Here is a 23,711-nt window from a genome sequence, read left to right as displayed (position 1 = left end):
TTATGCCACTCTGTTAACAATTTTAAATTTGGGCTCAAAGATGAACTGATGAGGGTTAAGAAACACGTTTAGTACAAGAATTCAAACTATGATATGACAAAGTATTACACAAATGTCTAATAAGAAAATATTTATGAAGTGGTGACATTTTATATACAAAGAAAAAGTTAAAGGTAAACTTCACAGTTTGTCTGGTAGGCGGAGACAAACAACCAGTAATTTAAGTTTCTCTGATTCCTTCATTCATCTGGTTTACTCTTTATATTAATATCATATAGTACAGATATACACGACCCACTGATAGATCAGTTGGCCCATAATTTACACCAATACTGGCCAATCACAGTTTATCAATATCAGTTTATATGTTGTCTTTTTTATGGAGTGTATAATGCAGAAGAGATGCTGGTGTTGGCGTGTTTATATCGGCCTGTGATCGTTGGTACCGGCATCAAAGATCAAGTATCAGTCGGGCTCCAGTACAGAATCACTGTGTTTGATTTAAATACGGAGATATTTGGAGGGATTTACACGTTTTTACACATAATGCAAAACGATGAGACATCACAGCTTGTGAAGGGCAGAGGAAATACATATCAGATCTCAGAACAGCTGTAAAGATAGATATGACTAAACTGCAACAACAGCCTCATCAATACAATGTTATATATTCTATATCACATCTATTCAACAACATTTTTAGAAGAGCCAGATATGAAGTAAAGTGCCAGTGTCCGCCACTTGAACTTTCTCTTTGTCTAAGGTGGAAAACTCAGAATATATATGTGTTAAAAGAACACACTTCACTTTGTTTCATAGTTTTTGAAAGTTGAAAAGAAAAAAGTAGTGAGTTCTGAACTGAAGAAGCTTCCTGGAAGGGAGTGAAACATCTTCGAGTCAAGACGCCTTATTTTTATGTTAAACAGCAGACAGAACTAACAAATGTGCTCATTATATGTATATTCTATATAATAAATATATACAGAGATTAATAGACACAAATACATGAATAGATAAGGGGACACTTGTTATGACTGCATTCGGTGAATCAAATCAAATTGAATCTAATCAAATTATTCAGATGAAATTTGGGGGATATATCTATCTATCTATCTATCTATCTATCTATCTATCTATCTATCTTTCTACATATATATATATATATATATATATATATATATATATATATATATATATATATATATATATATACACACACACAATATATAATGATCCTAATAATATAATCCAATCAATCACTTCTCTTGGAGAGACAGGATTGACTTACTCTGAACCCTAAATCACCTAAATATTCCACTAAATGTTTCCATAACATCACATAGATAGTTAACTTTATTAATCCCTGAGGGGAAATTCAGTCATCATAGCAGCAGGTACATTCAGAACAGATACAATAGAAAATAAAGATAAAAATAAGGGCATATAGAAGCAATAAGAAACAATAAAGTACTGTATACAATATGCAACAAAAACTATAGAATAGAACATTCCTAACAATAAAATACTATATACAATAAAATGCTTAGTAGTTATGAAATAAAGTACAAATAAAAATATTGAGGTAAGTGGAACATAAGGTTACAATACACATTACAATAATATAATAATACATTCACAATTATCAAATGAGAGTCTTAAATCATACATTTCATACATACTCTACTTCTTTCTTGCTAATATGTAGTGTTATATTTGCATGTATAGTATAATGTAGTCATATATCTACAGATATGTATATATTATTATTATTATTATTATTATTATTATTATTATTATTATTATCATTATTATCATCATTATTATTATTACAGTAACACTGGGGAAGAATGCTGTGGGTTTTTCAGCCAATCACGTTTGTTCTTGAGGGCGGAACGAACTTGTTGATAATTCTCTCTGATGACGAGCGTCAGCGCGCATGCGCAGCCCGGGTGACGAAGATGGTGCTCATCAAGGAATAGTGAGTCTGAAGTGTTTTTTAAAAATGTCTTTTGGCACATTTACAGGGGCATTTTCGTCCATCCGAGAGCTTGGTACTGGAGAGTAGACATGTATGTACCGTATAACGCTGTCGTTGGCTGGATTTCACAGCCTCGGAGCCCGTAAAAAGGCAGCTTTGAGCGGGGTGGATCAGGACGTGGACAACCGGACACCACACCGGTCTTTTTTAGGCGTTGCTAGTGCATGCTAACGTTAGCTACTGAGTTGTAGCGGCAGAGGGGATAATTAGCTTCTTAATGAAAATGAGTTACATAAAAAGGCTGCGCTGGTTAACCACTAATAATATGCATATTCAGTTAGTTAATGGGACTTTGATAGTTGAATGAATGACCATCATTAACGTAGTTAGCCGTTTAGCGGCGTGTTATGCCGCTAAAGTGCGGTTATGTTAAGCTTTGGTACCCGTGAGTGACAGATTAAGGTTCCTTCTCCGACGGATTTACCATTAATGCTAGCTGGCTAAGTTAGCTGTAGCAGCCGGCTAGCTGCTAGCACGACAATTTTTCTGACAACGGGGTTCATTTGTGAAGCACCCACCTAACACTAGCTAACTACTGAGTTATAGCCGGGTTAACAGACGTACTAACCACAATGCTAACACGGAGCTCGGCAGGAATAATCCCCCAACACTGGCCCGCAACACACAGCAGTTGTACCCTTCAAGCTAGCTCGAGGTTGTGGAAGGACTAACTACTTTGCTTTTACTTTGTTGGCGCTAGCATTACAGAGTTAGCACTGTAACCGTGCGGCTAATACCAACCCGATAGCAAAGCTGCCTCACGATGTTGCCTATGTATTTCTATACAGTGTGTTTGGACTTTGTCGTGGTCGTTTTTTTTGTCCACACTTCATTCCCCCAGCAAAGCTCGCTTACACTTGGTGGCTAACCTGTATCCGCTACAGATAACGGTACCTGTTGTAGCCACTCCCCGGTTTTCCGCTATGTACACTCAGCAGTGGTGTTAACTTAAATCAGAGCAAGAACAATCTGCTCAACACACCGTGTGCTGATCAAGACTACTGTAACAGGAGATATCTGCACATGACCATGTTATTATTGTATTGCATTTTTATGCAAACACTCACAACGAGCTTTAAAACAATTGCATGCAAAATGTGTAATACAACTACAATGAAGCACTGCTGATGAAAATTGACATTGCAGAGTTTTTTTTTTTCTGCAAATCATATTCTGACATGAGAAACAAGGGAATTAACTTGATTAATCATTGCATGATTGAGTGATTGGTGGTTGTGGTTTGCTGTGAGTGCAGATTCATGCATGTCACTCAGAAAACAGCTGCGATGAACGAAACCTCTAACAGACTTAATTATGTAATAACAGACAGACATTTCCTGTAGATTAGTCATGGAAAACGAGAAATGCTCAGTGTTTGCTTTTTGTATATACAAAAAAGCTGACTTGAACAAATAAATCACTTAGAAAAACAAAAAGATTATGTGTGATTGTGGCCACAATATATACAATTATTTAAGTCTGCTAAAAGCCAGTTGAAAAGGTAAATATTCAGCAGAGGCCCATAACCTGCCCTCCAATCCAGTGTCTCAATATGTAACATTATATTAACCATCTTCCTCCCAATATAATCAATAAGCAAACGTTCCAATCAAGTCACGTTCCAGCTGTAACTGTCATGACAGTTACGAGTTAATAAGAATCCACTTACAGCAGCCATCTTGCTTGAAAGGAGCTTATTATATTCTCACAATAATATTGTAGATGGAAAACATATTGATCAGATTCCTAATACAAAACAGCACCGACTGCGTAGGCCTACATCTTCACGAGAAAGGTCCGCTCACCATTAGCGTTGCCAGTTCGTTTTCTCGCTGCACACATTTAGAAGTGAATAATTTGAGGCATCCGGCAGAGAGCGAGCGCTCCGTCGATGCACCACGGCTGTCTGTGTGCTTGTGTTATTAGTGATGCCTCATTCTGATTTTGTCTGCTGTATCTATAGAGTGTGTGAGCACGTACATCTTGATGGGAGTTTACCCATCAGTGAGAACACCCAAAGCTGTGCAGTAAACACCAGCTTGGGAAAGTGAAAATAATTGTTTTTGTTCTCTGATTCAGCTTTATCGTCATTTTTTTAAATCCGGTTTAGTCTCATTTAGGGCCCTGACACTCCAGGCTGACAGTCAGTGAACATCTGTGGCTGTAGTGTTTGCATTAGTCGGCCCTTATTAGTGTCTTTTTCAGCCAGGTAGAATTGAGCCAGCCAGTTAAATTGCCGTTGGCTGCAGTCAATAGTCGGCTTTCATCACTGCTGGTTCTTAGATGTCAGTTTGGTGTGTCGGGGTCCTTCTGACCTCTCAAATCAGTTCATTTTAGCACCGGATCAAAAGCGATTACCTGTGCAGTTCACTATTATAAGATATTTCTCATTTTCATGGTGTGAGTCCAATATGTACAATATATGGACATTGTAACCTGCTTGTGAGTGCTAAAAAATGCACCACTTGCATAATAATGTGAGTGACATGAGTTGAGTTCTTATCAGCGTTGTGAAACTAAACTTTGGTTATGATTTACAGAGTAACATTACATAAAGCTGCATTTAGTCTGCAGGTAAATGTGTGTTTCAGTTCAGATGGTCTCTCTTGATGTTGATCACCCTGTTTTTAGGGTTGCAACCAACTATTTATTATCAGTAAGTCAGAATATTTATTTTTTTAATTAAATGTTAGGTATAAAAAATATCAGAAATGTCTCCTGTGATTTTCTCAATCGTATGATGATTTATTGCATTTGAATTTGTTGTCTAACAAACAGTCCAGAACCCAAAATATTCAGAATTTCAATTAATGAAAAATTGGTTGGAGTTGCCCTTGTGTTAAAGCAACAAAAAAATCTCATTCAGAAGCTCAGAATTCAAACTTTTAGTAAGACTGATTCACCTCTCTGTGCTGAAGCATCACTGCACCTGAGCTGCAGGTGTTCGTGATGCCTGCAGAGGCCCACACAGGGCTTATACTGGATCTTGCATAATTAGAGGTCACCTCGACTACCAAACCACTTGAACTGGTCAGCCTTTGTCAAATTGTACAAATAGCTTCGTCCTGTATAATCCAACAAAGCTATTACAAATGCAGACCTTGATTCTGCCGCCACTGCTCTGCTCTGTATCATCAGCGCCCGTTTGTGAGTGTAAACACACTTAATTTAGGTGTATAATGAATGCAGGAGACTGAACTGTAAGGATGCAGACTGCCAGCAATTTTCAGTAATGACCACATTATATTATGTGTGTTTTTCCTCCATGAATCTTTAAACAATTGACACGAGCGGCACATTCAGTGCCTTAACAGTGAAAATCAATAACTGATAAATCATTAACACACCTGAAGCTGAAGAGAACCAGATCCTCTCTGATGTCACTTCAGTAGTTGAGCACTGAAACACAATTTAGGCCAAATTTGTGTTTGTCTTGTCATCCTTCCTCCTTTTCCAGTAAAATGAAACTGAAACTTTCTAGTTAACGACAGTTAATGTCACACACACAGTATCTGTTTCGATTCCACCGATCTCTCAACTTAGTCTTATCGAACATGTTGAGGGAAATGAACTGGTGAGAGACTTCTAAGTGAAAACTCTGAGCTCTCCATGATGCTGGATTAAAACCCTGTGATTGATCTCATGCAGTCGATGCTTTTGTACATTTCTCCAGAGCCGACATGCTAATTTCTCTTTTGTTACCAAAGCCGCACACCAGTATGAGCCAAAACCACAAACACTGCATTCTGCCCTTTGTTTTTACAGTTGTGCTTCATTGTTCCTGCAGTTACGTGACTGTCGGTGCTAAAAATCTGAACACGTCTTTTTGAAAAATGTATTTATCATGGTCGGTTTTATACACCGACCAACCGCAACATTTAAAACACTGACGGGTGAATAACATATTGAGCGCCACCCACCTCAAGTAACCCCCTTTCATAGCAACGGTAATCTCTGGTGGCCCCAGCAGGACAGTGCGCCCCGCTACACTGCAAGAACTGTGCAGAAATGGTTTGAGAATGTCAAGAAGAGCTCAAAGTGCCAACAGGACCCAAATCAGCCACAACAGTATTACATTTATGTTGTGTGATTGATGTCCGGGCTTTTAATTAGAGCCTGGTCCTGGATGTTTGGGAGCAGATGATGATACTGATATTAGGGAGAACACAAATGTTGATATCGATACAGTGGCTGATATTCCCAAGGCCACATCGTCGGTACATGCCGTCATGACTTTTAGAACGCACTCTTCCCGTTTATTCTCTTGGCTATAAATAAACTGTATAATGGCTTGCAAGTTGTTTACATTATAGACACTTGCTGCCTGAACCGAGCGTGTCAGCTGCATATTTTCCAGCCTGCACAGCGTTCACCAACCCCCGGCAAGCTTTATCAATCAGTTCATGTAGAGGTTGAGGGTGGGGTGCTGAATCTGCCAATCTGAGCTGAGGATTTTTATGAAGTGTGAGAGGAGGAGGTGGTGCTGCAGAAACTACAGGGAAGAAGAAGGTGCCTTTTTACTGTGTGTCTATTTAGTGGATTCCTTCTTGCCGTAAATAAGCTGTGATATCCATATATAGGCAGGGCATAATGACGCTCTGTTTGGAGATGCTGCTCTGGTTTGTAGCTGAATCATCACTAGTGTGAAAGTTTTTTCATGCATGTTGTGACGAGGCAAAATACTGGATACATTTCACAGCTGCCGAACACAAGAATGACTCTGCAGTCTGGCATGTTTACGTCAGATAAAACAGAAAAAACATTTAATATTAAACTTTTCTTAAAGGCTGGATTCTTGCATGTTTACTGAAAATCCGTTTTAATATTTTGATTATCCTGATAAAATAGGAAACAGCATTTTGTATTGCTTCCTCGTGCATGAATTCATATTTCATTCATGTCTTTTGTTTTGCAGCAAACACACAGTCACTCTTGCTGTCTTACACAAACTGTGCTCCTTAATTACAAGTAATTATAGTTGCTTTATAATCGAGTTACACCAAACATGTGTTCTCTCCAAATGACGTTCTTTTTGGGGACTGAAGCAGAGTTTCAACCTTCAGACTGGGACACAGATTTCCCTCTTTTAGCACAGGGCCACTTCATTTTATACCCAAAGATGGTCAGAGTTAAGTTTACCCACAACTTAATGCTCTTCCATCTCCGTCAGGTCACAGATGAGTTTTTTACTAATATTATGCAGTCTGTGCAAAGTCACAGGACTATTTAAATGTCAACCAGATACAGCTGGAAACCTTTAACCTGTGCTTTACATTTAAACATCTCTTCCAGATAAATGTGTGTAACTTGTTTGTTTCTCTCTCTGTTTCCTGCCCCACCTCTCCCTTGTTTCCCTTCTCTCAGCCGTGTAGTGTTGCCAGTCTCTGTGGAAGAGGTGAGTGATATATATCGTGATATTACACAAGATTATCTTTAATCAAATGTGTGTTTGAATCCAGTGCAACATATATGACATTTACAGCGTATGAGTCATCGCAGATTCATGTGCGTCGTCTCATGTGGTCAGTTCGCCTTCGTCTGGGACGCGTACTGAGACAGAATAGCCTTTGTTAGAGAGCTGTGGTGTTGGTGTGACAGGCTGGTGCTGGTGTCTGTAGAGACAGAACTGGACCGGGCTCTGAGCTCAGCCTTTAAATCTCTTTGTCATCATGCTCTTAATAGAAATCATATTTTTTGTGCCCAGGTTTTTTGGTGCAGTTATTCTCCAGCTACCCCTAAATACCAGACAACGTTTTTATTTAGTGAGCCAAGAACTGATATCCACCGACATCATACGTTGGCACCATTTCAGAGTCTTTTCTAACTTGGAGGAGGGGAAAATGTTGTGGCTGGCAGTCGGGGCGTTTAGTTTTAATGAGAAATAGTTGCTTTGGTAGTCAGAGCAATTTTATAAGCTTTAACGTCCTGACAAAAGCAGTTAAGATTTCATATCCTATATGAAATCCTCTCCTCTGAGGCCTCATCAGGGTGCAAAGTTCATTTAAAGATTATAAAGAACATCTGACCTGAATAGACTTTAGAATAACATGGTTATAGGCTGTGTGAAGTCAGCCATTGTTGAAGCCATTTTGAGGATTTTAATGCTGTAATTTAGACTTTTTCCTAGAGATTTTTTATGCATTAAAGGGATATTCCGGTGTAAGTTTAATCCATGGTCTAACACACCGTGAAACTGTGTTAGACTCCCTCTCGAGAGATCAAGTTAGCAGACCGCTAATTTACGGAGTTTTATCAACCTCAGAAACGACCGCACGACAACAATACACTGCAGTAAATGGATCCAAATATAAACCGCCACCAAAAAGCCACAAATAATGCTCAGAACAGCACCAAACTTCAGCAACAGTACAAATAGGGTCTCAGCACATAGTCCGGGGCATCTAACCTCCGCTCGCTTAGCTGGATTTCTACTGAAAAGCTGACTAAATTTACCACTCTTCTGCAGCAGCTTCCTGTTGACGGGAAGTCCCGACGAGTCGATTACCGAGTGCAGTAGAGTTCCGCGGCTCATGGATGAAAATGTATGATTATGACTCCATGGAAAAGCAATCAAAGTTCATATGTGTCTTACCTGCCAGTTTATAACAGTTATTATCGAGAGCGGACAGGGAAAAGAACGGAATTGAGCATTTCTAACCACACTCGGTTATCGTCGCGTCGGGACTTCCCCGACCCGGAAGCTGATGGAGGAGAGTTGAAGTCTGTTTTTAGCTTCACAATAGAAATCCAGCTAAGCTAGCGGAGGTTAGATGCCCCGGACTATGTGCTGAGACCCTGTTTGTACTGTTGCTGAAGTTTGGTGCTGTTCTGAGCATTATTTGTGGCTTTTTGGTGGCGGTTTATATTTGGATCCATTTACTGCAGTGTATTGTTGTCGTGCGGTCGTTTCTGAGGTTGATAAAACTCCGTAAATTAGCGGTCTGCTAACTTGATCTCTCGAGAGGGAGTCTAACACAGTTTCACGGTGATTTAGACCATGGATTAAACTTACACCGGAATATCCCTTTAATACATGAAGAAGAGGGAGATCTGGGCTGAGTAGTTAATTTCCTGTGTCACATCTAGTCATCGTCAGTGATGCTGCATCCTTTAAGAACTCAGAGACTTTATAATCTCAGGATTTGTTCCCAGCAGTTTTTAAAGGCTGTGTTTTCAGTCTGCGTCTTCTTCTGTCTTCTTTCCCATTTCTCCCAGTATCAAGTAGGGCAGCTGTTCTCTGTGGCTGAGGCCAGCAAGAATGAGACCGGAGGAGGAGAAGGCATCGAGGTGCTGAAGAACGAACCTTACGAGAAGGATGGCGAGAAGGGACAGTACACGCATAAAATATACCATCTAAAGAGGCAAGGCTTTAAAATCAACACAAAGTCCCAGAGAAAATGTTTTTTCTGTCTGAATTACTTCCAGAAATATCATTGAGATTGAGTTAGATGTTCATGGGGTGGACAAAATAATGGACACATATCACTTTACAGGGTTCAAGATTGTTTTGTCTTGTTTTTTTTATTAGATACTTTGCAGGAGTTTGGGTTTTATAGCTTCCAGAAGCAGACATCAAGGATATATTCATGATGTTGTCTTTTTATGAACATTAGGCTAACTCCTCCTGATACAGCTGAAGCTAACCATTATACCTGCGCTAGCATTTTGCCAACATAACTGCATAAAGTCTGATTGTGGCATCACAAAGCAAAATGTGACGGTGGTCCACACAGTCGGGGTATTAAATGTCCCGCAGTAACATCTTCAATCATCCTCTTTACTTGTTAACTTAACAACATAGACAACAGAAGTTTAACAGAAAGGGGAAGTTGAACGATCTTCATCTGGATACAAAGTTTAATCAACTATTATTGGAGCACAGAGTGAAACTTCAGCTCATTAACGTCTTTACCCAGCGCTATTTTAACATGATCGACGTACGATCGGTGCTGCACGTGTGCAACTCTGAACAGAGATGGAAGAGAAGTGCGATGACTCACTCCTTCTTCAACTGTCTCTTCTTTTTTACTGCCTTCCTGTTGAGTGAAATGTTAAATGCTAGATTTACCAGCCAGACCTGACATTTTTACGCGCCTTGGGCAATCTGTCAATCCTGATTGTCGAGCCTTGATATAGTTGGCTTAGCGCTGCGAGCTTTAAAGAAAAAAAAGCAAGTGGCATTCACGGGTAAACAGCAGCAGCCTCAATTTACCACATAATTATTGAGGTCACACTTTCATGACAGCCATAAATACCAGTGTCACAAACTGGTGCTCAGAAATATTTATGATTTCTAAACCCACGCCTCACAATCAGGTATTCATGTCGCTGTCATCACCTTTTCACTAACGCCCTAAACAACTAACAAAAGGAGGTAAAGCACATAAAACACACAGAGCTGCTTCTGACCTTCATCTGGATGTGTTTGTTTGGATCTCAGGAAGCTGTTAACATACCGTCCCTGTTGCCAGCCGCTAATTTTGATGGAGAAAATGTATTGGCAGCCATGTGAACGGAGACATTAGGTGCTGATGATGACGACTCTGCACGGTTGCTCAGCAGCCAAAATAAGCAGCCATTTCACCGAAGCAGCTTTTTTACCTTGCAGAACAAACGCCAGTCCTGCGTGAAGTTCGCCGTATTTCACAACATCGTCTCCTCAAACTGAACCAAGCAAATTCAAGAGTAAAGCCTCGCAAATCTGAGGTGGTAAAAAAAGGAAATTGAAGGTGAAAGTAGATTCTTTTCATCTCTCAAAACACTTTTAATGACCAAAACTACAAACAGAATATTTCTGTGTCGCGGCACCAACAGAACTTAAGCCTCCCTGTCAGGTGTTTCCTCTTATTTTGTCCACCCTCTGTATATTGTGTGACTGGTTCTTTGATATTGTAGGAAAAACAGCTTCAGTTCCTTTGGCTCTGTAACAACAACAACAACAAAAAGGAACCATTCATTTCAACTAGAGTCATAGAATTAAGGATTTAATTTAGCTCTAAATTGTATTTGTGTCTCCTCCAGACTTATGTATGTTTATTTCTCTTTTAAAAAAAAAAGGTCCCTGGTCATGATTGTGTGACTTGTTTTTCTCTCGCTGCAGTAAAGTCCCAGGGTTTGTGAAGATGATTGCACCAGAGGGAGCATTAGTTTTTCACGAAAAGGCCTGGAACGCCTACCCGTACTGTCGCACGAGTAAGTCAACGCTGCAGATGAAAATCAATTCATACTCGGTGTCTTTGGAACGATGTTTTCCTGCGTGATGTGACGAGCATTCACGGTCGTGGTTGCATGTAATCATGGCCTCGTTTAAATCTTTATGCATGTTTTTGCAATTATGTATTTTTCTATATGCATCAAAGTGTTTTTCAAAGATGCTGATGCTCATTTTTTCCTTTCTCTCTCTTTTTTCGCTCCTCCTGCTGCAGTTGTGACGGTGAGTTGTTGTTTTTTTCACTTTTAAAGTCTTTTCCGGCCTGATCACGCTAGAAATTCACCTGCACGTCGTAGTGAAGTTTTGCTTTGTGAAGATCTTGCAGATGAACTGCTGTAGCTGGCAAGTAAACCGCTAACGCTGGAGGAGCCGGCCGGGAACATGCTAGCACCCGTCACACTTAATGTTCTAATGACTAATCCTGGGAAACAGGATTCCTGGGAGTACCTCCTCAGTTTAGCAACTCAGATTGGAAAACTTGTTTAATAAAACTCACTGGAATATATCAAGAAAATACATAGTTCTTTAGTTTACTGTCTTAAAACATATGCAGCGGCTGTTCGTATAATGCTTCAAGTGCTGCTGAAGTAAAAAATAAAGAAATGTTGTTATTTTTAAACAGAAATCAACTTTTTTAACACACCTGACATTGTAGAAGCATGCAGCCTCCGACCACTCACATTACAGCCCGTCTCATCTCGATAGAATCATTTTGAAAACACCAAATTACTTGCTTTATCAAATTAAACTTGTCAATACATTGAAGAACTGTTTATCATTTCCATGAGGCTGTTCTTCTCAACAGATCACAGGCAGTGAACTTGGCTTTTGATAGTTCTCGCAGCTGTAGTGAAATTAGAGCTGCGTGTTGATTAACGTAAGTGGCGTTCCTTTGCCTTAATCATCATTAATGCCACCAAATGATACACATAAGAGTTTTGACTTTGCCTGAAGTTATAGCTTATAAACAATTGCAGTTGCTGGAATCTCCAGGTTAGAAAATGCCTCATTTTTTATTTTTGGGAATGACATTAATACCCACAAACGCTCTCTGAGCTTCTTTGTATTTTCTTTGTGCTGGACCGTAAAAGACTCTTCAAAGATTTCTAACGGGACAGCAATAAACAAAGTTTCCTCAAGGGACATATTTGTCCCACCGAGTCCTTTTGTGTAACTTTGGAGCTGTATATTTCCCCCCAGAGGAGGTTAGATTAAAGTCGATGGTGCAGCACCGATCATAGCTTACAATAGCTTCCTCCTTTTTGGCCTCTCTGGCTCTCTGTTCCCTCAAACATCAGCACCGTCAAGGTGACTCGCTTGTGGTTAACGGTGCACGCCTGCACGGCAAAGTTCAACAGATTTGACGTGAATGTTTTTTTTCAGATTTATTGCGAGCAGACGCACAACGTAGACACACCCGGATGTCTGCAGCAGACTTTCACTGATGTGTAACCGTCGATTGGACGCCACTATCTGTCTTTGACTGTTACCTGCAAGCTACCTGCTGTTGGTTAATGGTTAAATATAGATGTGCAGCATCTCTAGTGTCTTTCTGTCTAAACGTCTGATTGGTTAATTGGATTAAGTCGTAGGGTTTAAGTACATCTCTCAGAATACTCCATTCATGGTGCTCTCTTTGCTGTTTGTGCCGGCTGAGATCAGCTGCTGTCATTCAGTTCAGCAGTAGCGTCTGTTTATCAGTGTTGGTCAGAAGTTTCACAGTTTGTCAGTCGTTGCTTTGTTGAAAATAAAAGGCCACATGTTCATTATCCCCCCTCAATAAATCTGTGTGTGTTTTCTCCTGCTTTTCAGAATGAGTACATGAAGGACGACTTTATGATTAAGATCGAGACGTGGCACAAACCCGACATGGGAACAATAGAAAATGTAAGTAGAGGAAGAGCTTACGAGATTTATTAAAAAATGTAACAACAAGAGACAAAGTTCTTCTTCTTGTACAAGAGATTGTGTTGATGAAACGCCAGATTTTGTGATTCAAGCTTATTCCTAACTATGAAAACATATTGGTTTTAAATTCTGCATTTTACAAACTGTCAAGACTTTCTACAAACTCATGAACAACTTATAAAATAAACAACGTGAAGTGAATTCTACTGTACGGACCCTGTCAGTAAACGGAGGCAGCAGAGATATCCAGACTCTTAGTCCATAGACACTGGATCCTACATTTCCCATGATGCAACATGAAAGCATTTCCATTAGACCTTCCCTGCCCTGTCAGACGTCCAAACTATAATGTAACCCTCCATCTTTCTGCTGCCTCAAGAGGTGAACAAGTTGATGCACGTGCACAAGAATGAGGTTCAGGTTACAAACCAGCTGTGTGCTCGTCAATTAGAATCTCAAACACAGATTTGAATAGGAAACAAAGAGTGCCGTGTTGTCTCCGTCCTGAGGTTTACCTGCCCGTCTTCCTCTTTCTCACCAGGTCCACGACCTGGACGAGCAGACATGGAGGTCTGTGGAGGTGGTGCCCATAGATATTGCAAACAAAGACGAAGTGGCCCCCGGGGTGAGTTTAACTGATCACAATAATCCTGATGAGCAGGTGTGAGTACCTGGCAGGATGTCTCCACCCTGAGGAAGAGTGTGGTCGCACAGGGTGTGTGTGTGTGTGTGTGTGTGTGTGTGTGTGTGTGTGTGTGTGTGTGTGTGTGTGTGTGTGTGTGTGTGTGTGTGTGTGTGTGTGTGTGTGTGTGTGTGTGTGTGTGTGTGTTCTACTTTATTTATCAGGTTACAGGACCGTCTCTTACTTCAGTAAATCCTAACTAGACAGAGTGACATTAACTGAAAATGACTTGCAGTTCTGTACGTCCCACTTTACCTACCATGATGATTTATTGAGTGACCTCTTAGTGAAACGGTTGAAGCATTAATGCAGATCATGCAGATGCATCTGAGACTCTTACTGTGAAAGGTAAAAGCATCCGTCTCAAATGTGCTGCAGGTAAAAGTTGTCCTGGTTCAGACAGCAGAGCCGCCATGTTGTTATTTTGCATTTATAACCCTCAGCTACAATGTTTTACTAACTAAAGACGGTGCAACAGATCACAACACATCCCGTCTGCATGCCTTTAATAAGACGATGCTGGTGCGTCTCTAAAAAGAAAAAACAGACATTTCAAGAGAAGTGGTGTCCAGAAACAGACCTTTCATTGTGCTCTTCCAGGAATCAATATGCTGATAACCTTTTTGTGAGGACACGTTCAGATCGTCCTTTGTCATCAGGCTCGGTCAGATGATATCATAACTGCACCACATCGTTTAATACCTCTCTTGATTACCTGTTGCTCACGTTGACACAAGCGGCCCACAGAACTCTTGGTCTGGTTTGTGGAGAGGCGGGAAGGCTGAACTACAAGAATTTATATCGTATTTAATGTTTTCCTGGATGAATCGATGATGCTTCTTCTGCTGTCTTTGAAAAGACAGTAGGCTTGTGTGATTCTTGTCTCCTCACGCCGTTTGTTCAGACACAGCCGACAAATGAGGAATAAAAACAGCTGTGACACTTGATATTTATTATAATTGACACAGGGACGTTTGGGTTCTTCAGTCGGCTGCTGGACCCAAAAAATTCAGAGAACAGAAAACATGAAACAGCAGATTTCAAAGCCAGAGAGGACAGAGGACTCACATTTCTCGTTTATTCATCTCACATCACAATAGATAAACGCTAACAGGTTTCAAAACGCTTGGCGCCGCTTCTTATGAAATGTTGGAGTCCTTTTTGGACAGATTCACTTGTGGCACAAGGCAAAATAGAGCTGAAACGATTGCTGCAGATCAGGAGCCAAACTTGTTGAACTTGCTTGCAGAAAATAAAAGGTGCAGTGCAGAAAAAAAGTACCTGCAGCTTGTGAGACGTGCTGATAGACAAGTGAAGGTTAAATAAAAATTGATGTGAAGCGGTTAATGACTCTTGCAGAAAGTGTTCCTTCATCTCTCAGTGAATCTGAAAATGTGGCCGTCACACTCTCCTCGCAGCTGGTTCATTATTCACGTCCGTGGAACAGCTCCAGAACGTGCATTATATATTCATTCATCTTTATACGACACTATGATCTGTGTCTTCATCAATAGAAGACATCTTTCCTCATTCAGATTTGTACAGTTTTGTGAAAACAGGACCGTGATGTGTTATCGGTTGTTTGGCTGCGTTTTGATTTGATGTCAAACCCTGAAAAATTAAACTTTCAGCTGTCGTTTAAAACCTCTTGACCGTCCACCGTGGGCACCACGTCAGTAATACCTAAACCATCGCGTTGGCCGAGGTTTAACATCTTAAAGAAGGCATTAAGCCACTTTCATCCAGGTGGGTCACAGTCGTCCCAACGCTTCCTCCACCAGCTCCTCTACTATAATGACTTAAGTGGATCAGGCTTAATCTGAGCGTCCATCTGCTCCAGGTACTCTCCACTCTTTCCCTATAGAGTGGATTAAAACAGCACGGTGTGCCGTGAGCTCGGGGGATGGGATTGGGGCGGTGGGATGCAGTAAAAATACAACCTGGCAGTTTCCCAGTACAAGAATCTGACTAAACAGCTTCATTATAAGAGAGTCACCACGGACTCCAAGATGACTGGTCATGTCTTTACTCGACTCTCGTGACAGGAACAAATAAGACGACATCCTCCTCGTGTAACTCCAGTTGGTTTCTTGCATAATCTTAACCCTCTGTTGTCCTTTGTTCTCCTTTAGGACTACAAGGAAGAAGAAGATCCTTCTCTTTTCCACTCCGCCAAGACAGGCAGAGGACCGCTAAGCCCTGACTGGAAGGTACCCGACATCACAGCAGGAGCAGAGAAGCACTGACTGTTAAACATGAGCATCATCATCACTGTCGTTTGTCTCTCTCTCTCTCACAGAACGAGCTGTCGACAGACTGTCCTCACATGTGTGCATACAAACTGGTCACTGTCAAGTTCAGATGGTGGGGACTGCAAACCAAAGTGGAAGGTTTCATCCAGAGGGTAATTCATCATGAACGATGAGATACAAAGTGCTTTGAGAAACACAGCAGAGCACCATGATTACAGTCACAGATGATTAAAAACATCACTGCAGACGTTACAGAGGACCTCCTGAATCTCTGAGGATCTCCTGCATAACACACCTGTCACTGAACGCATCGCTCAGTGGATGATTCTCATTGTGCTCGACTCTCATGAGCTTCCTACTTATTCTGTGCTCTTAAGATCACTTCAGGCGAGTCAGGAGGTCACACCAAAAATATCATTAAACACTTGGAGGAGTCAGGTGAGAGTTGGTGTTGTTAATTATGTCAGTGAAGCACATTTAAATCATCTTCATGCACTTCTAGAGGCTCTCAGGGTGCCAGTTAAGTGTCTTGTCTTTATCGGACAGCAGAGGGAGACATTTCAGAGTTTCTTAAATTTGGATGGAGAGAAAATTTAATTGAGTAAAGTAGATGAAAGAGACTCCAAGAAGTTTAAATATAGTTTACTAGAATATAAGATTCCAGTTTTCAACACAAAATAGCTCCAAAAGTTTGTTTTTTTCAATCTTTTCCTAGAAACATCTTCACGAACAAATCAGTTACGTCCTCGCTGGTAAACCTTCGTCTCAAAGGAGTCAGAAGACATCTCTGTTGCTATCAGAGTTTCCTTCGTACCAGTCGGTTGTTTGTGTTTGTGCACGCAGGAGAAGTGTCTTGAAGTGCAGCTGCAGGCGAACGCTGCGCTGTGTGTGTCGTCTTTAAAGCTTTCTTGAAGTGTTTTTCCTTCGGACGTAAGCCGGATGCACACGAGACGTCAAAATGGAAAACTCATTTGAATCGATTTCTGCTTTAGAGCCCAAATCTCTGACAGCCATGATTCTGGTTCTCCTGGTGTGTGTTTAATCATAATCGTGTGATTTAAAGGCAGCAGACAACTCTTTATTTTCTTTCCTTTTACAGCAAGAAAAGCGTATTTTCACCAACTTCCACCGCCAGCTGTTCTGCTGGATCGACAGATGGGTGGGTTTGACCATGGACGACATCAGGCGGATGGAGGAGGAGACCCAAAAAGAGCTCGAGGAGGTAACGAACTCTCCTCTCAGACATGACAGTACAGGAGAAGACAGTGTTTGACGTGGTGTGGATTGAATGTTTACAGGTGTTGTGGAAGCTCAGGAGCTCACACATTAAATCAAGTTTTCTGTTTCTGAACGATGAGTTCTGCTCTGAGCAGCCTGCTGGAGACGACACATCGTACTTAATCTGCCTGATTTAACGCTTGTTTACTCCTGAATCTCACATCAGATGCGTCAGAAGGGAGATGTGCGAGGGACCTCTGCGACAGAAGAGTAGAGGCCCGTCGCTGTAGGTCAAACTCTAGAGGCAGGCTGAGTAAGTCTCCACACAGGAGGAGGAGGAGGAGGTGCTGCATGGATTGTCCTCCACCCTTTTTTCTTTACACTGCCGTCTGGCTGCTGTCTAACTCACCCTTTTGTTTTCAGATCTTTTTGTGCTTGACATCTTTCCACCACAGTGTGTCTTCTCTCTGTTCTAATCCTCTGTTTTCATTTCACGGGCTCCGTTCTGCACATGTGGCTTCACATCACGTCAGGAAGCTAAAACGATCCCGTGTTCTCTCAGCTGGCAATTGATTTCCGCAGCTTAGATAAAGTTATCTTGAGTAATAACGCACTAATATTATTAAAAATCATGATCAGCACTTCTACGTGCAGTAACTATGAATCTGTAACTCATGAAACCTGCAAAAATTAGAAAAAGTTCAGAATTCAGGCTTCCGATCATTAACTAACTAACTGATCACCACAGATGAAGAACGGAGCCGTTCTCTGTTGTGTTTGACTCCTTTTCTGTTCTGCCATTCATCGACTCACCTTCGTCTCTTCTCACATTTTAACGTTCTCTTGCAGCTCGTTCACTCGTCTTCTCTGTGCTTTCACTTTGTTTCCCTCCTGATGTTTTGCAAATCGTGGGTATAAAGATTTTTAAAGAAATGTGCCTTGCTGAAAGTGTTTCCCCTCTGATTTTTGTTTGTGCATGTTGCACGGCTTGTTGGCATCAACAGATTTAAAGGTTGAGTTCAACCGGAAATACAGATGAAGTTGTTATCATCACACCTTCATGTGTGAAGTCTCGTAATCCACAAAACATTTCTGGAGCTTCACAGCAAAACAGAACCGCAGCGTTCTCCTAAACAACTGAAGTATGAAAAGGAAACCGCTCCAATCCAAATCTGGCGTAATCGTTAAAGTCTCCAGAAGCTCCCAGATCCCAAAGTGATAAGAAAAGAAGTTATTTAAACCCGAAACGTAAAGGAAACATTTTCAGATCTCTCCAGCTCATTCAGTTGTTTAGAAGAAGGCTGCAAAGTTTTTCTGTCAACCTCCAGAAAAGATTTGTTGACGACGAAACAGCCAGTTGAATTTAAGCAGATTCAAACAGAGTTGCAGCGTTCTGCTAAACAACTGAAGTATGAAAAACAACCTGAAATAAAACCGCTCCAGTCAAAGTGTGGTGTAACCCAAAGTCTCCAGAAGCCACCACGTCCCAAAGTGATAAGAAAAGAGGTTATTTATTCGTTTTTTTAAGCATCACGAGCTCGAACTTGTGTCGAAGATGCAAATGAAACCTTTGCAAATCAATTTGGGATCTCGGGGAGGACGAGCTGAATGGAGCCATTTTATCTTTTGTTTGTTTTGTTATGTTTTAAGTCTCCGGCTCCTTCAGTTGTTCAGGAGGACGCTGCACCCTCCAGAAAAGTTGTGTTGACAACATATTCACCCCATGTCTGTTCATAGATAATAACAGAATTGTAATTTTTGGGTGAATTTATCCTTTAATCATCTTTGAAGACTAAAGCTCGTCTCTCCTCTCTGTTCTGCCCCTCAGCTGCGTAGTAAAGGTCCGATTCGAGGCACCAGTGCTGCTCATGAGCAATGAGGCAAATCAACCAAACCCTGTCATGATGATGTCATCAGAGACACGTCCACCACGATGAGGAAGTGGCTCCACGACGTCGCCTCTTCTCTTCCTGTCTCACATGATTCATTGGGGGGTTTGACAAGTTTGGTTAACAGTACTGTACAGATCCTTCCCCCCCCCCCCCCTCCTCAAAATCACAAGCCTCCTGTTCACTCAGAAAACAAAACAAAACGACAAAAAAAAACATGGTTTTGCATACATATAAAAAGAAAAAAAAAACTCTTTGCACAGAACGTAACTTGCCTGACATGTAATTGTTAGTTGATTATTACAATGGGCTTTGTTTTTATTCAGGTGTGTAAACCGTGACTCAGACAGTCAAGCCTTTTAAATTAATTAGAATGTTTTTAGCAAACAGGTTCCCACAGAAATTGGTATCAGATGGCTCGCAGGTATTGGACCATTTATCTCCCCCCTTGTATTATAACTGTCTGTCTCTACTTTAATCCTCGTCTCTCCCCTCAATATCGTCTATATTCTCGTCCTGATGAAATGTGTCTGGATCTCCTCCCTCCCTTTGTCTCACTGTCCCCTCTGTCTGGCAGTTGTTTAGGAAAAACTGATGTTTTTATTTTTTTCTTTCTCTCATCGTTTTTAATTTTTTCGAGGCTAAAACCCGACAGCAGCCTGTTTGTGGTTCAAAGCTCCCGCATGATCGATAAATCTCTGCTACCGTTCCCGCCACATGTCGACGTGCACAGCCGGCCCCCTCCTCCTCCTCCTCCTCTTCCTCCTCCTCCTCCTCCTCTTCCTCCTCCTCCTCTCCTCCTCCTGCCGTCACAAGTGCATGTGGACAACAGCAGCTCCTCACTAAACTGTCGTTGCATGTGTATAGTCGCTGCAATGCAGCTTCGCTCATGTGGATTGTTTGTGTTGATTAGCGAGGAGGGTCGGCGCCCTCCAGGAGAGTCTGTACGATAATACAGCCGTGTGTTAGTGTGTGTGTGTGTGTGTGTGTGTGTGTTTGTGTTATCAGCTGCCTTCGCTCTTAAAGGACCGTCGCTCCTCGGGACTGAGACGGAGAACGTTCAGCTTTAACACCGTCGAGGCTTCTTGAGCGGCCCGTTGAACTCGCTGCATGTCCTTTCTCTCCTCGGCTTCGGGGGGTTTAAACCCGGACGACCTCCACAGAAGCTTCTTCTTTTTCTTTTTTAAACTCAAAAACAAATGAGGATGAGAGCGCGTGCGTCGCTGCGCGCATGAACATGAATCAAGGTAGTTTTATTGTTTTCTTTTTATATCTCTCTCTTAACTACCGCTTCCTCTCTGAGCTGACGGAGCACCCATGGGTCCAGGCAGATGTTTGTTTGTTTGTTTGTTTGTTTGCAGTTGTGGATTGAGCAGCCGTCTTGAGTGTATAGTTTTTATTTTCTATTTTCACCATGTATAGTGATTTTTCAAAAAAAAAGCTTTTCATCTACCTGAACTGCAGGAGAGTATGAGTGGACCCTCACAGTGTAGATAGATCGGTGCAGGATGATGATGATGATGATGATGGCGGCGGCATCACTTCTTTATTTCCTGTTTGGCTGCATCGCCTCCAGGTCGCAGCCGTTCATCACAGCGAGCATCTTTTTTGTTTTTGAGCGTTCTGCAGAATCAAACATTGTGACGTTTTATATGAGGATGACGTAGCTTAGCGTGGTTACATACAGACGTTGTGTGTCGGGTCGGGCCTGAGTGTGTAGGTTTTTGTCGTAACCTGATCCGTGCGTTGGTTTGTTGTTGGACGGGTTTTTAAAAGAAGAGTTATAAGTGTACTTTATTATAGAAATGGAACAAACTGTACATACAAACACTGACTTGAATGGAAAACTCACAGCTACTCAGCATCGTCAGGTCTTTCATTGGATACTGTACCGCTCAGAGTGATTCTGAGCGATGATGTCGTCATTGTCGTCTGAGCAGGTGATGTCAGCTCTGTGGATGGTGTGTGTTGTGTGTGTGTTGTGTGTGTGTGTGTGTGTGTGTGAGAGTGTGTGTGTGTGTGAAGCGGAGCAGGCTGTCCACGCGTTGTCGCTCATTCTGTACCTCATCCACGCTTATGAATGTACAGCTCGGAGACGAGACGTGTCCAAACTATGCAGGACGTCTTCTGAGCTGCAGACGTGTTTCACATCTGTACAGGCGTGACGTGGAGCCGTGACATCACCCGAACACACCAGGAGGGATTCAACCACACAACAACAAAACAAACGACAACAAACTGCATAGATTTGGATCTTGCATGCTCAACACTCTCTTTATTCTTTTTCCTTTTCTTTCCTCTCGGTTTTTTACTCTCCGTTTGATCGGGACATCAGAGCATCAGACAAGAAGGGAAATCCTGTTTTTCTTTTAAAGAGGCGGCTTCCTCCCCTCAAAGTCAAACTGGGTTCAGCGACTCGACAGCCGCGCTGAGTTTGACGGTGACGGGGAGTCGACCTCGTGCGTTAGAAACGGGCTGCGTGATGTTCGAGTCGTGCAGCGTCACCAGTGATGCCAGCCAGGGTTCGACTGTGAGGGGAGGGACAGACGCTGAGGGAACAGACGGAGTCCAAAATACTGTTTTCTTCTTTTCTTTTCTTTATTGTAATCATGAATCAGCACTTGCAAAATCTACTGGTTTTTTCTTTGATGTTTTTCTTTCTTTTATTTGTTTTTTTTTTTTGAAAGACAAAGATTCACGATGTATTCTGATTTTCTGATTTTCTGATAAAAGGCAAAATTCAGGGGAATTAGTAGTGAATGTAAAAAAAAACAATTAGTTCCTTTTTTTCTTTTCTTTGTTTTTGTTTCTTTCTCACGGCGTCCGTGCTGTGACAGAAGGTCTAGACAATGGAACATAACAGAATATCTAATAAATTTGAACAAATAAGAGAATCGATGTGCCGCTTCCTGTTTGTGTGTCTCTGTTTGTGGTTGTTTTATTTTGAAAAACTGATTTTAATCATTCTGAAACATGAAAATCTTCACTAATGCTGAAACGGGAACACACAGAAATATTACAGTCTTTAATTTTTGATTTATTTGATTAATTTTGGAGGCTCACATTAAACACACACGGACAAAATACAACAAATATCACATGAACAACTGAAGGACGTTACAGGGACTGTTGGTTATTATCACAATGACTTATCAATATCCCAAATCTGAGAGGATACAAAAAGAATATAATTAATAGTTTCATCAAATTAAACTCTGTTGTAATCATCTAAAGTCCAAGTTGATCAATTTAAATGGTTTGTAAAGTTGAACAACTGTCCATAAATCTAAAATTAGCAATTTATTTTCACCTCAAACAAAGAAAATCCTCATAATTAAGAAGCGGGATCAATAAATGTCTGTTTTTTTTAGCCTGGAAATCATAAGATGACTAGCTGAAACTATCGATTGGCTTTGTTGTTGATTCATTTAGTCGATTAATTGATTTGTTTGGTTTATAAAAAGGTGAAACATGTCGATTAGCCCAACGTGACGTCCTCTAATGTTTTGTTTTGTCTAAAAGCAAAAGATGTTCAGTTCAGTGTCGTAGAGGAGAAACGTGTTATCAATCAATCAATACACATTGATCCTGAACACTCACAAAGGTTTCATTCATTCTTCAAAAAGGAAACTAGTTTAAAATTAACTTTTCTGACGACAAAAACAAAATAACAAAATACATTTTAGCGCTGATGGATGATCTGAATGTTATTCTATCAGATAACTTTCTCTTTAACTCATTAAACTTACAGTCAAAATAAATATGACACAAACGTCTTTTTTAAACGTTGCAAACATGGAATAAAGAACAAAACATTAAATAAATCAGAATCACTATTTATTTATTTAAACGGGGAAATGTGTTCACCACATTAGCCAGAGGACAGAATATTGTAAAGAATAAACAATATAATTGAAAAGAAATTAAAAACTTTAGACTTTTATTCGTCCCACATCGGGAAAATTCACTTGTGACAGTAGCAGGTAGACACACATACAATAAGTACAAGACTTAAAAATACTAAAAATAGAGTCTGACACCAAAAAGAAAGATTCTGTTATTAAATCTGATTTTTAATAAGTTATAATTAGATGTGTGATGTAGAAACTTTGAGCCTCAGGTCAGAACAGACTTCTTCAGGGGACGTCTGGTGATTAAAGAGGCTCTGTGGAAGTTTTGTGTCTCCGGTTTACGTCAGCAGGATCCATTAAACTAAACTCACATTAGCATCATTAGCTTCTGTTAGCGCAGCGGAGAGAGATCAACATCCAGCAGCACCAAACATGTTAAACCTTCATGTCACATCCCCCAAACTACAGTGATTAATACATAATAAATCAACTTAAATTGTGACATAAAGCCTCTTTAAACTCATGACAGTAACAATATTTGCATCCTCATAAATCCGGCCAGTGATTAGCATCAAAATATACTTTTAACCACCACAGAATGGCACATTTTTATAATATTCTTATTAGAATATTGAGGTATTAATATGTTAATGTCATTAATG

The 23,711-nt window shown here is 40.8% G+C and overlaps 1 protein-coding gene across 2 annotated transcripts; it reads left to right on the top strand.

The window, feature by feature from the left end:
* The first annotated feature begins 1,927 nt into the window (after positions 1 to 1,927).
* Positions 1,928 to 22,092, top strand: pitpnb (phosphatidylinositol transfer protein, beta). 2 transcript variants are annotated; one of them, XM_030435882.1, is made up of 12 exons: positions 1,928 to 1,978; positions 7,403 to 7,433; positions 9,254 to 9,399; positions 11,139 to 11,230; positions 11,464 to 11,471; positions 13,062 to 13,136; positions 13,699 to 13,782; positions 15,972 to 16,049; positions 16,139 to 16,243; positions 17,191 to 17,313; positions 17,536 to 17,622; positions 19,138 to 19,414. In XM_030435882.1, the coding sequence occupies exons 1-11, from the start codon at positions 1,959 to 1,961 to the stop codon at positions 17,581 to 17,583; spliced, it is 810 nt and encodes a 269-aa protein (XP_030291742.1). In that variant the 5' UTR covers positions 1,928 to 1,958; the 3' UTR covers positions 17,584 to 17,622; positions 19,138 to 19,414. The 2 variants fall into 2 exon arrangements, with proteins under 2 accessions (XP_030291742.1, XP_030291741.1); XM_030435881.1 differs by lacking the exon at positions 17,536 to 17,622 and having other exon boundaries at positions 19,138 to 22,092.
* Positions 22,093 to 23,711: the final 1,619 nt, after the last annotated feature.

Source organism: Sparus aurata, chromosome 12 (assembly GCF_900880675.1).
Source record: "Sparus aurata chromosome 12, fSpaAur1.1, whole genome shotgun sequence".
In the NCBI taxonomy this organism is placed as follows: Eukaryota; Metazoa; Chordata; class Actinopteri; order Spariformes; family Sparidae; genus Sparus; species Sparus aurata.
The sequence above is the reverse complement of the archived record's forward strand: the minus strand, read 5'-3'. Positions and strand labels throughout refer to the sequence as shown.

Excerpts from the sequence above, each read along its gene's own strand:
- pitpnb (XM_030435881.1), top strand. The coding sequence starts at position 1,959 with ATGGTGCTCATCAAGGAATA. Across the intron at positions 13,783-15,971 it reads AAGACGAAGTGGCCCCCGGG|GACTACAAGGAAGAAGAAGA; the intron begins GTGAGTTTAACT and ends GTTCTCCTTTAG. Across the intron at positions 16,244-17,190 it reads TGGAAGGTTTCATCCAGAGG|CAAGAAAAGCGTATTTTCAC; the intron begins GTAATTCATCAT and ends TTCCTTTTACAG.